The following is a 13,850-nucleotide window of genomic DNA, read 5'->3' on the forward strand; positions in this document are numbered from 1 at the left end:
AAAGATAGAGACCCAGACTGCCCATTCCCTATAACCCCAGATAGTGATTTTTCCTGCATTCTTTAAGCCATCATTTAAAAGTGTCTATAGCACTTTGGAAGGTTTCGTATTTATTATTGACTGTTTTAACATATATGAAATAGACTATAAAGGAATTACCGAATTTAAGGAATATAATAGAACTCTGATTTGACATCATTATGCTTTTCGCTATCGTTTTCTGGTGTTCCTTAAAAAACAAAAACATGTATTTGGGATTTAACTCTGCGCTTTACTGACCACTTTGTTTTGTCTTCTGCCCTCTTCTAGTCTAATGGGATTGCAGCCATCATTGCTATTTGGTGTTACTGCTACTACTGGGCATTGGTTTGATTGTGGTGGTTTTGGCCCCTGTGCTGCAAAGTGGTGAGGTAAGGAGGATTTTCAACTCTACTTGTTTGTAAAGCAGTGAGATGTCAAGTAAGGCCTGGACTGTGAATCAATGCCACTTGGTCAACAACAGCAAAGTTTCAGTTAGCAAATTGAATTTTAGGAGCTTTTATTACTATAATAAGTTCTAGAAAACATGCATGCCAATAAATGTTTCTTATAAAACTTCATCTAAAAAACATTTCAAAATGAAGCGTGGAGGGAGAGGGCGAGAGGGTAGGGGAAGAGGTAGTAGGGATAAAGGGCTTTCTACTCCAGTACAAAAGAATTTCCAGTAAGTTGAATGATACTTTCTGTTGGATTCCTGGGGAGAAGTTGCTAATCTGTCAGGTTTTCTTGTCAGTTGCTTATTGAATCTTTCATTACCTCTTTGGAAAATCTATTTCAGGACCATCTCTGTTTGCCTCTCAAAAAAACATTTTAGAAATAAATTGTGTGCAGATGTTAGGGTTGCACAGACAGTTTTGAAGTTACAACAGTTTCTTTGAGTTATTTTTCCTGTTTGAGTAAAACCTTTGAAAGACTACAGGTTTATTTGTTTTCTATCGCAACTTGAACAAATTGCTCTGCATTCCGTGGCTTAAAGCAACACAAACTTATTATCTAACAGTGATTTAATCACATATCCAAGATGGGTCTCACTGGACTAAACCGGGCTAAAAGGGAATGGCAGAGTTACATTCTTGTCTTAATGCTCTGGAGGAGAATCTGTTCCCTTGCCTTTTCTGGCTTCTAGAGACCACACACGTCCCTTGTTTCGTGGACCCCTTCCTCCATCTTCAAAGCCAGCAACATTGCATCTCTCTGACTATTCTTCTGTAGTTGCATCTCCCTCGGGTCTCAGCCAGCTGAGAAAGGACCTCCAATGTTAGGAAACCATGTGAAGAAATTGGACCCAGCTGGATAATCCATGATAATCTACCCTCGCAGCATCCTTAACTTTATCATATCTGCCAAGTCCCCTTTTGCTATGTAATGAAAATTATTCATAGTTCCAGGGACAGCTTTGGGGGGGACCATTCATTCTCGCCTACCACAGGATGGAATGTTGAGTACTAAAGTTCAGCACATTTATGGGGCACCTGGTGGCTCAGTCAGTTAACCATCTGACTTTGGCTCAGGTCATGATCTCACGGCGTGTGAGTTCAAGCCCTGTGTTGGGCTCTGTGCTGACGCTCAGAGCTGGAGCCTCTTCAGATTCTGTGTCTTTCTCTCTCTCTCTCTGCCCGTCCCTGCTCACACTTGTCTCTCAAAATAATAACATTAAAAAAAAAATTTTTAAGTTCAGCACATTTCACACAACCACATTTGGATTGTTCAAGTTTCATAGAAAGATTATCCTGAAGAAGCACTCATTCAAAGCATACCTCCTACTTAGTTGATAGTATTCCTTTTTATTATCAGCGTATTATGTAGAACTTTATATTCTGTAGATCACTGTGGTGTTGTACCTAATATTACTAGACTGCCTTTTTTCTCCCTCACCTTTGCTGACTAATTCCAAGTTCCTTATAACTTCAGGCACTACTTTGCGTCACTCCTGCATTTATTATTAATGTACTTCAGTCCGTTTTCATGAGTCAACTTACAATCCTTATATCAGAGCAGTTGGCCATATAAGAGGTAAGAATTAACTCAGACAATGGTAGAGACAAGAAGCATCCTGTCTCTTTGCTGAACTAATCAGTTTCCTGCCATAGCAGGTTTATGCTCAGGACAGTTTTCCTGTTGTAATCTCGATCATCCTAGATATGGCTATTTTCGGGTGGCTAACGTTCTTGAGTCAAATTGAAAGCAGAAAGGTGCCCTAATATGATTTGCGCTCCTTGGTTTTTTAATTTAAATTTGGCCGTGGTGGATGTCCTTTCCTTCCTTACTTTGCAGTTTCATTTATTATTGATCAGAGGGCTCAAAAGCATCGAAGTATACGATTTTTTAAAGACGTGTGAAAACTAAAATGGGCTTCTTTGGAGCATTGTTAGATGCTCCAAAATGTGGGCAAAGTTTAAATGGAGGGGCATGAGGTGTCCCAATAGCAACATTTGTAAAGCACACTAAGAACATAAGGAGGAGGGATTTACCAGAGTCACGGGATTGTTTCAGAGAAACCTGACTGGGCTGATGACCCACACTGAGTTTTGAATAATGAATAAGATGTTTGCAGTTGAGAGAGATTTCAGATGAAGTGTGTGTGTGGAATTATACTGATTTATTCTGGCATGCTTTGGGGAGCACCAGGCGAGGCGTTACCTAGTGTGCCAGTGAAAGGAAAGTGTGAAAGATGGTTTGGGATTTAGGTAGGAATCTCATTTAGGGAGGCTTCCTCTGTCTTTTAGGAAGCTTGAGCTCCCCCCAGGGATGATGAGAAGCCACTGGAGAGATTTGTTCAGTATAATACCCTGAAAGAAGCTTTGCTTGCTTTACAGCAGTGTCTACTCAGGTCTGGTCCTGGTGAGGATTAAGTCTGTATCCAGCTGAGTTTCCATCAACAATTGAAATGGAAAGCCAGTGACAGATGATGCACCTTGGATATGGCCAAAGCAAAGGAATGCTAACAAAGTGCGATAGGAGTTAAGGTAGAAGCTAGTGCGCTAGGGAAAAATGAAGAGGTGATGTGATGAAAGGGGCACAGGGACTTTAGCCTTGTGAAACAATCTTGAGAGTGTCAAAGGGTGTTGTGGTGCAATTGCAGGATATTTGTTTTACCTTTGTTACTTTTTAGAGAATATGTTTGTGCAATGCTGGACTTAGAATGTAGTTAGCTAAATAATTCTTTGCAAGTTAAATTATTAAGGATCAATTTAACTTTGACTATTGTTACCAGTAATATTACTTTCTAATGTGAAATGAGAGCATTTATTTCAGCTTGGTGTTGTACAAATTTTGTTTTGTTTGAGTGCTTTTAAGTAGTGGCAGGGGCACCTGGGGTGGCTCAGTTGGTTGAGCATCCGACTTCTGCTCAAGTCATGATCTCACGGTTTGTGAGTTTGAACCCTGAATCAGGCTCTCTGCTGTCAGCACAGAGACAGCTTTGGATCCTCTGTCCCCTCTATCTCTGCCCCCCACCCCACCCACTCTTGCATGCCTTCTCTGTTCTCTTTCTCTGTCTCTCTCTCTCTCTCTCTCTCTCTCTGTGGTCTCTCAAACATAAATAACATTTAAAAAAAATGAAAGTACTAGGGGGAAACATTTAAATTTAATGTTTCTGGGGTTGCCTGGGTGTCTCCAGTCGGTTAAGTGTCTGACTTCAGCTCAGGTCATGAATTCGCTCTGTTTGTGGGTTTGAGCCCAATGTTGGGCTGTGTGCTGACAGTTCAGAGCCTGGTGCCTGCTTCAGATTCTGTGTCTCCCTCTCTGTACCTTCCCTGCTCATGCTCTGTCTCTCTTTCTCCACCTTCTCTCTCAAAAATAAATAAACATTAGAAAAATTAATCTTTCAGCTGAAACATGACTAAAGAGCTTAAAAATGTCTGTTCTCAGGCACATTTAGATTATGTCCATGGTCCACTTCCTTGGGGATCACATGCTCAGGTGCTCTATAAGATAGAAAGCCTTGATATAAAGCTCTGAACAGAGTCCATAATATTTTGTCACACATTCTCAATCATTTCATATTTTATGTAACTATCTTATGAAGTGATTTTTTCATTGTTCAGAGATTAAAATTTCAAAATTTCACATTTACCTGATCAATAACTCAAAAATGACAGTGTTCTTACACTTCAGACAGTGGTTCTCATTTTTTTTTTTTCCTGCCCCGAATAACCAGAAGGTCTCAGAACAGTAGTGGTAAGATTTCCCATGGTGATGATTCTCCCTGAAGGGAAAGACAGGGCAGTTTCTCTAGGATTCAGTGCCATTTGGAGAAGCCTGTGGGGTTTGCTGAATAATGGTCTCTAAAGATATGCAGGTCTTAATTCCTGGAAATTGTGAATGTTATATGGCAAAAGAGACTTTGAAATGTGATTAGATTAAGGATCTTGAGCTAGGGAGGTTATCCAGGAGGACCTACTGGTGGGCTCTAAATGTAGTCACAAGTGTTCTTGTAAGAGGGAGACAGAGGGATGATTAGCCTACTCAAGGGGAAAATGGCAGTGTGACCATGGAAGCAGAGACTAGAGATGCAACTACTGGGCAGGGAATGCTCACCGTCACCAGGAGCTCAGGGAGGCAAGCAACAGATACAGTCCTGGAGCCTGTAGAAGGAACCAGCTCTACTAATACCTGATTTTAGCCTGATAAGACTCAGTTCAGACTCCTGACTTCCAGAAACTGTAAGAAAATAAATGTTCTATGGTCTTAAGCCATTGCAATTGTGGTAACTTGTTGCAGCCATGTTAAGAAACCTAATACAGTTCTTAAATGATCTGATATTCCCCAGGGTTGGGAATGACTGCCCAGGGCTATTGATTTTGGCAATTCTTATGTAACACGTCTTCGGAGCAGCTCGTTGCAAAAACTGTTCATGGAGTACAAGAGGTTGTAAAATGGAAGACAATGAAAATATTCTTTTACAATGTTAGCAGTGGTTCCAAGGCTATTAAGAATCAATATGCATTTTTAAAAATTAGAATTACGTTTCTGTTTTGTTCTGAGTACCCATAAAATAAATGTGCATAATGTTTGTATATACTGAGTAGAAAGTTACTTACTGTTTCAGAGTGACAAGGAATTTTTGGGAAGAAACAGGTTTCTAATTTTCAGAAGTATTCAAGGCATATATGTCATTAGAACCATTTGACAACAGGGATCCATGGACGGTCCCCCTCGGGGTGCTTGTTATTTGCTAGAAGAGGCCAGTACCATCCTATTCATATTCAGAAACTGAACCACTGAATTCCTAGAAAGCTAGAAAGTGACCATTTTACTCTGGAAGGAAAAGCAAAGAATTCAACATTTAACTAAATATGTCTCTGAAACTATGACATATACTTCATTAGCTGTACCAAATTAGCATGAAGAACAAGAAACACATCAAAAATCGTAACTATCCCCTCTAGAATATTTTATATTAAAATTGTAAACCAATGGGTGCCTGGGTGGCTCAGTCGGTTGGGCATCCCACTTGGCCTAGGTCATGATCTCTCTGGTCTCAAGTTCTAGCCCTGGGTCGGGGCTCTATGCTGACAGCTCGGAGCCTGGAGCCTGTTTCAGATTCTGTGTCTCCCTCTCTCTCTTCTTGCTTCCTCCCCCACTCACACTCTGTCTCTCTCTCTCTCAAAAATAAATAAACATTAAAAATAAATTCAAAAATTTAACCAAAATCCTCAAAAAAGTTACCCAATGGTACATTTTTGGTGATACTTAATGAAATTAAGATAAAACGATTATTTATGTGATCATTGTTGAACATTTCTCTCACTTTATAGTGTACTAATTTCATGAAGTCAAGTATTGTGTGTATTTTAATCAAGGCGTGTTATACATTATCTTCTTGAACTGTTTCAATTCTTAAAACACTTGAATCTCTTTATCTGAAGACGACTTCAAAATAGGGTAATCTGTGCCAGTTTTAATCAAAATTCTGTCAACTATGGAGAAGCCATTTTGAATGAGAGGATTTATGTATACTCTAGTTCTTGTATGATTTTCATGATTTTATTCAAAGGTATTCTTATAATGTATATACAATAGGAAAGGTGGCTTTGCCATTCTATACAACAAGAAGTAAGATACAAGTACATAAAATTGTTTATTATTTTTAAGTTTTTTTTAATTTTTAAAATGTGTTTTGTGAGAGAGAGCGAGAGAGGAGGTGTGAGAAGGTAGGGCAGAGAGAGAGGGGAAACACAGAATCTTAAGCAGGCTCCAGCTCTGAGCTGTCAGCACAGAACACAACACAGGGCTTGAACTCACAAACCACGAGATCATGACCTGAGCTGAAGTCAACTGCTTACTGACTGAGCCACCCAGGGTCCCCAGAATTTTTTTATTATAATAAAACTCTGAAGTAGAAGCAATTTACTTTAGTTGCTTCCGTATACACCCCACAGGGGTTTCAAACCTGAGGATTGTGAACTTGGGTGGGAAAAAAATCTTCTTTTTACTTCCAACTGAAATTTATCATTTCCTTCATTTATAAATGTAGGCCGCTATTCACAAAAACTATTGTCACCAATAGTATTTACAGGTATCCTATATCACATACAATTCTTCAGATATTTTTGAAATTCTTTTACAAGTAACATAACTTCAAAATTAGGATAGTTACTCAGTTCTCATTATTTAATGAATTAATAAAGTAGCATATATTTCTATATCAAAAGTTGTGTGTGTGTGGTGTGTGTGTGTGTTACAGAATTGATCATTATATTTCAATATAATTGGATTCCTTAAACCTTTTTTTATTTTAATGTCACTTAATTATTCTGGGAAGAGATCCATCGGTTCACCAGATTGCCAAAAAGGGCATAGAATAAAAAATGTTAAGGAAAACCTGTGCAATAAAAATCTGTCCACTCACAGACTACTTACTGGGCACCTAGGTGGCTCACTCAGTTAAGCATTGAACTCTTGGTTTCAGCTCAGGCCATGATATCACAGTTCCTGAATGGAACCTGCATCGGGCTCTGTGCTGATAGCATGGAGCCTGCTTGTGATTTCTCTCTCCCTCCATCTCTGCCCTTCTCCGGCTTGCTCTCTCTCTCAAAAAAAATAATAAACATAAAAAAATAATGAGAACTACTTACAAATTTAAATCTTTCAGTTCTGTTTAATGAGTGTTTTCAAGGATAAAGAGAGAGAAAGGATGAGAGAGAGGAGAGAGAGAGAGATGAGAGAGAGAAGATCATTTAAAATGGTTGCAGAATAGGGGTACCTGGGTGGCTCAGTCGGTTAGGTGTCTGACTTCGGCTCAGGTCATGATCTCCGGTTTGTGAGTTGAGCCCGGTCGGGGGGCTCTATGCTGACAGCTCAGAGCCTGGAGCCTGCTTCTGATTCTGTGTCTCCCTCTCTTCGCCCCTCCCCCACTCATGCTCTATCTCCCTCTGTCCTCTCAAAAATGAATAAAAGTTAAAAATATTTAAAAAAATTAAATAGGGGTGGCCTGGGTGGCTCAGTTGGTTGAGCATCAGACATCAGCTCTGGTCATGATCTCACGGTTTGTGGGTTCGAGCCCTGCACCCAGCTCTGTGCTGACAGCTCCAAGCCTGGAACCTGCTTTGAGTTCTGTGTCTCCCTCTCTCTCTGCCCCCTCCCCGTCTTGTGCTCTCTCCCTGTCTCTCAAAAACAAATAATAAAAAAAATTTTTTAATTAAAATGTTGCAGAATAGTGTCCTCTGTGTACCAGAGCTTTCCATGACAAATAGAAATCTGAAACAATGATAGTTGGAAAACTACCTAATAATAATCATAGTAAAAGAGTTCTTCATGCAAAGCTGAAATTTTTAGGCACTATCATTAGTGAATTATAGAGTGTGTTGGGTTTGCAAACTATTCCGTAAGGGGAAAAGTTCTCATTTTGTGTGAAGTTATTTCTTACCATCTGTTTAAGAGTCTGTATCCTGCTCATTGGGATCCTCACAATCCATCCTTTAGAGCTGCTTTTTCTTTAGCAAGACATCAGCTGCATCCTTCCCTTAATCCTTAAATTTAAAATGAGGGCAGGAGAGGTTAAAAAAACTTATCATGTACTGAGTCATGAGTGGAATATCAGAAAATATGGGTGTTTTCATCATTGTTTAGCTTAGAAGTTCTGTTGAGTTTATGACAGATTTGTTTTACTGCCAGGATGGCAGAAATGATAGTCCCTATAGTTGTATCATTGGAATATCCAGACACTCTGCAGAATTACAGATGTAAGGCTAATGAGGTGGCAAACAAAGGCTTTCTGGAGTGTTGTCAATTAGAGGGTGTTCTACAGCTGCAAATAAATATCTGAATATGCTGGAAATGATAATGTTCACTTTGCTCTAGTGTCCTTGGCCGAAGTTCTTCATCCTCAAGGGAAAATTGCAAGCTCATTTTTCCTTGGAGCATTTAAGACTTACATAAAGATCTCATAAATCTTAATTTAAAAAACCATTTTAAAAAGTTATCTTTTTAAAGCCCAATTTGCTTATAAGTAAGTTGAGCTTTCACGATGAGGATATATCTGACTGCAGCTCCATGGAATCATTTTCTTAGCCAGCAACAGCTGTGCTGTTCTTTCTAAATAGTAATAATGCTTCTATATTGCACTTGTCTTTTATTGTTGAGGAGGGCTTTTGGTGCCTTTATGAGTTACTTTGAGAATAGCCTGATTTTTTGGGGGGGAATGCACAATAAAATAGAAGTAATTTGAATTTAATATGCCTTCCTTGCACCATTAATTAAATGATTTATGTTTGGTTGCCTCCTCGAAATAGAGTGTGATGTTAGTACTTACAGCTTCCATGGTGATGTTTTCCAACAGAACATCATTTGCGAAAACAGGGTATCAAACTCTCCCTGGTATTAGTTTATTTGCTTTGACAGCAGCACCTTTACTTAACTCTTGGCAAAGTACACTCTCACACTATTCTTCCCAATCCCCATTTTGGCACTTTAAGTTATATTTATTGTCCAGACCTCCACCCAGCTCTTTATTTGTTCAGAGTAGGAATCTTTTGATCATTGATGAGTGTGTCAAGGAGAAGAGGAAAGGGGGGATGAGATAAATCAGACCGTATTTTGATCTGGATGATGAAAGGATCTAACTTGGTGAGATTCAGGGGAAAAAAAGTCCCAGATACGGATGTAAGAGAACTTTGTGTTTATGCACTTCAGAGGAAAGGCACCACACTTGCTCTCTGATCTATCACAAAGAAAAGGAGAATGAAAGGAAGACCCCATATATTTCAAACAAACTTTTCTAAACACTGAGACGTGACTTCTCTATTGTTTGTGGGCTCTTAGTCGCTTAGATGACATTGCTGATAAATTGGGCATTTGTTTTGGTCACTGGCAAGAATCAGTCCTGAAACACGACTTGATCTACAGGCGTTGTACAGTATCTTATTCTTTTTTAATCCAAGGCAGTTCACTGTTGACAGTTCTTTTCACTCTTTTCTGAATATTGGAAACATATGATTGCATCAAGCTGGCTGCAGGCTCCAGTGCTGACATTTCTAGCGCAAAGAATGCCCACATCACTCGAAACATTTGAAAAGTGTTAATGAGCGGATCAAAAGGACTGTTGCCTGAAGCAGCTAACTTTTTTTTTTTTTTTTAAGAAATCGGCTCTCCTCCAAACTGAAATCTTCATTCTAGCAGCTAAGTAGATGAGATGTAATCCTCCCTTGATGATGATAATAACAAATGAAAAAAAAAATTGGAGGAGAATCAAACTCTACATATGGTTCATAAAGTGGTGAAAGTGTTTTCCAGAATCTTCAATACAGAACTAAAGGATGCTAAGTGGAAAAAATTCTGGCAACTAGGCAATATTATGCCTTTTAAAATCTGCAAATTCTCATAAAATATGGTGCATATGAATACATCCTTTTCTGAAATGGATGTGTTCTTGCACTATTTAGTACAAGAATGGGATTCTCATGACTGTTATTTTTAATGTATTTACATTGACAGTAAGGTTTCCTTTTCTCCTGCACTAGTGTTACTGAAATGTAGGGATATCAGTTGGACACAGATTTTTGCCATTTTGGCTTTTGAACCAAATGGCTTCAGATTATTTTCACCGTCTTTGGTTACTTATGAGAGCCTGTAATAGAGTGTGTGGGGGGGGAACATTTTGAAACATCACATAAAAGCCGTTTTTTTCTTGTTCCAACATTTCTAGGTCAGTGATGTTGGGCATATTAATTAACAAGTTATGTCTCTATAAAGTGGGAATGATAACCTCTATCTTTCATAGTTACTATAAGGTTTAAATTAAACTCTCTCTCTCTCTCTCTCTCTCTCTCTCTCTCTCTCCCCCTACCTACCTACCTACCTACCTACCTTCTTATTCATCCACCCGTCCATCCATCTATCCATCCATTCATGCATTCTAGCAATTAACAGATACTCAACACATCTTAGGTCTTTTTTCTTTTCATCCTTCCCCTTTGCAGTCCAAACCTTATTTTATTTAAAAAAATTTTTTTTAACATTTTTTTTATTTTTGAGAGACAGAGTGTGAGCAGAGGAGGGGCAGAGGGCAGAGAGAGAGGGAGACACAGAATCTGAAGCAGGCTCCAGGCTCTGAGCTGTCAGCACAGAGCCCGATGCAGGGCTCAAACCACCGTGGGATCATGACCTGACCCGAAGCTGGAACCTCATCCGACTGAGCCACCCAAGCGCCCCATTCCAAACCTTATTTTAAATGGATGCCATGTGGCAGAGGAAGTTGAACTCAGAGTTTGGAGATAGATGGACCTGGGTCCTGGATTTGAGTCCTAATTCTGTTTTCTCTTTGTGCATCGCTAGACAAGTTATCGAAATTAGCATCTCCCTCTCCTTATATTTAAAATGTGGACAAGTATGGTAACTGCACAGGGCTACTATGACAGTAAGGGAAATATAGAGCATGTGGCATATTGTAGCACCAGTAAAGGGTGGTTGCTGTTAATAGTCATAACAGCACAGAGATGAGCCTGAGCTCTGGTTCAGTTTCTGAAGGTGCTATTCGTTGTGGTGGTGGTTGTGTCCCTTAATTTACTAGATCAAAATTTGATGTAGACAGAGTTTTAAGGGGTGTATTTCCATTGTTAACAATGTAGAAAATATACTTGCTAGAATTTCAGAATCAATTGAAATTTATAAGTCATACATTTAGTCATAAATGAGATTACACATTATCGGAAAAACAAACCCTTATGTTCTTTTCTGGAACCAGGTGGATACAAATGCATGTTGATATATGGCCTACTTAATTATGGAAAGGCCTAGAAGCAAAGACCTGCTGGAAAAAATGTGATACGTAATTTTTAAGTGTTCTGTCAGAATTTTCATGTTGGAAATGACCTACAATTAATCAAATTTATTTCCCAGATGAAGAAAGTTAGGATGGTCTAACATCTTCCCACCTGCCATTTAGTTAATTAGTTCTCTGATTTTATTGGTTGAAAGAGAAATTTGATGCTTCATTTTTTTTTGAAACTAGCAGTGTTTTAGTTTCATGGGAACCTGTGTCTATTTGCTTATCATTTATATATTTTTTCTCAGTATTTTTCTTTAAATGTAGAGGTTGGCTACAAGCCTTTGTGAACATCCTCAGCTAGCTCCTTCAGGTTACTTACAATCATATTTTTAGTATCGCTATTCTCAGAGCACTTTCTGAGGAACTGGTGATACTTGTAAAGAAGGAGAAATGATTATTGCCCTTAAGAAGTCTACACTCTTATGGGGTAATTGAAAAATTCCCAAATAAACATATAAGTCCAAGCTAATGAAGCATGAATGATTCAACTGTGCAGCAACATTTATTTTTAGAAGTTTTCAAGATTTTAGATAAAGCAGTAGAAAGTTGGGGGAATGGTTCCGTGAAGGTTGGATGGGACTTAACATGGAAATGGGCATTTTATTTGGGGCAAGCAAAATCTTCACTTTTTTGGAGTAGCGATGCACATAGGGATGTTTGTAGATAGGATGTGAGGGCATAACTGCATCATACTGATGCATTTGAACCATGAGAATAGAATTGCTGGTTCACATATATGTCCTGTACTGAAAAGAAGCTTTGGTTTTCCAGGTTGTGGCTTATAAAAAAATGCAAAGATGCCTCTTGTTAACCTATTGTGAGTCTGTTGGCAGTGGTCATATGAATTTATATTAAAACTCAATTTGCCCGTATAAACACTAAAACTAGATGCTATGCAGGATAATGAATATGACAAGTATGATGTAAAAAAGGATGAGTCATGGAGGAAGATTTTTCAGGAGGATATAATATAGAACCAGTTTGGGGATACTGTTTATGTCCTCAGAAATATGTATAAAAGTACAAGATGTATAGGTAATAAGCAGAGCAAATATGAAATCTTTATGAGGAAATGAAAAGGAGTTCAGATACAACGTACTCACACTTAGTGGAATGAAATATGTACCTTGGTCTTTTTCTAGTGAAAAACTCTAGGGAGTACTTTAAGGTAATTTGCAAAGCTAAGAGTACAAGCATCATTTGTAAGGATCATCCAGTACAATTCACTAATTCAATGATTTCAATTGTGGTCATTGGAACCATTGATCCATTTTGACCAGAGAAACACTTAGGCTACTGTTAGAAAAATAACCTAGTTACACAGGTTAGAATGAGGGACGGGTCGGAGATAGAAAAACAAGATAAATGTCTAGTTTAAGTAAGTAGAGCATGTGGACATTGATGCCAAAAAATCTATGGCAATTATTGACTACCAATCAATGTTATCAGTGTGTCATTAGTTAAAATGCATAGAATTGAAGTAAAAACTGGTGAGGGTGCATCTGTTTTATGTGAGTACCATATATTTACTTATAATGGCTTGGTTACACTTAAAATGCTATTATCAGTTCTGGAAAGCCTGCTTGGAAGTATTGATCAAAAGAATATGTATTAAAGAAATGGACCAAGATGACTGAATAACTCAGAACCATTGCATGAAAAATTGTTGTGATGTTTAGCTTCCAGATGAGTAGGCTCAGTAGATATATGGTTATTATCCTAGTATTCAAAAATAGGAACTGCCCTCTTCTGGAAGAAAGATTAGTTGTGTGTGTGTGTGTGTGTGTGTGTGTGTGTGTGTCCATCCGAGTGTGTGTGTCCACATCCTAGGATCTGGACTAAAGAGTGGAAACTACAGAGAGAGAGGCGCTTTGGCTTCTTTGCGGGGGGGGGGGGCTTTCAAATGATGCAAATTATTTGCCAATGGAATGAATTGCTTTGTGAGGTAGTGAATTTCTCTTTATTACGGGAATTCAAACATAGTTGGACTACAACTTGGTGAGAGGTTGTCAGAATCTTGAAGTTTTGGTTGAATGTGCATTGGAGAAGTTGAAAAGTGTACTAGATATTTTTAAGGTCCAGAGAATTATGAGTTTATGATTTTAGGTGGAAATAGTGGGAATAGAATGCAAAGAATCCTTCCTTCTTCCCTTGTTCTTCCTCTCCTTCCTTCTTTCCTTCCTTGTTTCCTCTCTCTTTGTCCCTTTCTCCCTTCTTTTTTTTCTTCCTTTCCCATCTCCATCCTTTTCCTCTCCTCCTAACTTCCCTTTATTCCTTCCTTCCTTTCTTACAAAATAGAAAACCTATTTTGTGCCAGACAATTTACTAAGTACTGGGAATGCACTGAGGAACAAAGCAGACATGAATTTCCAAATAGGCATTTATGCATATGAGGGGAATCTTACCTGCATTGGGGAGATTGGGGAAAGTCTTGGGTGGGAAGGTGAGGGACACAGAGAGAGAAATATTTCAAAAAATCTGTTGGACATGGTAAATGATTTGGTGAAGTCATATAGAAATGAAGAAGAAATTATTGATTATG

The 13,850-nt window shown here is 38.6% G+C and overlaps 1 protein-coding gene across 1 annotated transcript in view; it reads left to right on the top strand.

Annotated features, from left to right (window-relative positions):
- Positions 1–13,850, top strand: part of ANTXR2 (ANTXR cell adhesion molecule 2) — a 114,163-nt gene that overhangs the window by 33,791 nt on the left and 66,522 nt on the right. Inside the window, 1 exon segment of the mRNA XM_030313609.1 lies at positions 310–405. Within this exon segment, the coding sequence (XP_030169469.1) occupies positions 310–405 (96 nt within the window).

The sequence above is a fragment of the Lynx canadensis genome, chromosome B1 (assembly GCF_007474595.2).
Source record: "Lynx canadensis isolate LIC74 chromosome B1, mLynCan4.pri.v2, whole genome shotgun sequence".
Classification (NCBI taxonomy): domain Eukaryota; kingdom Metazoa; phylum Chordata; class Mammalia; order Carnivora; family Felidae; genus Lynx; species Lynx canadensis.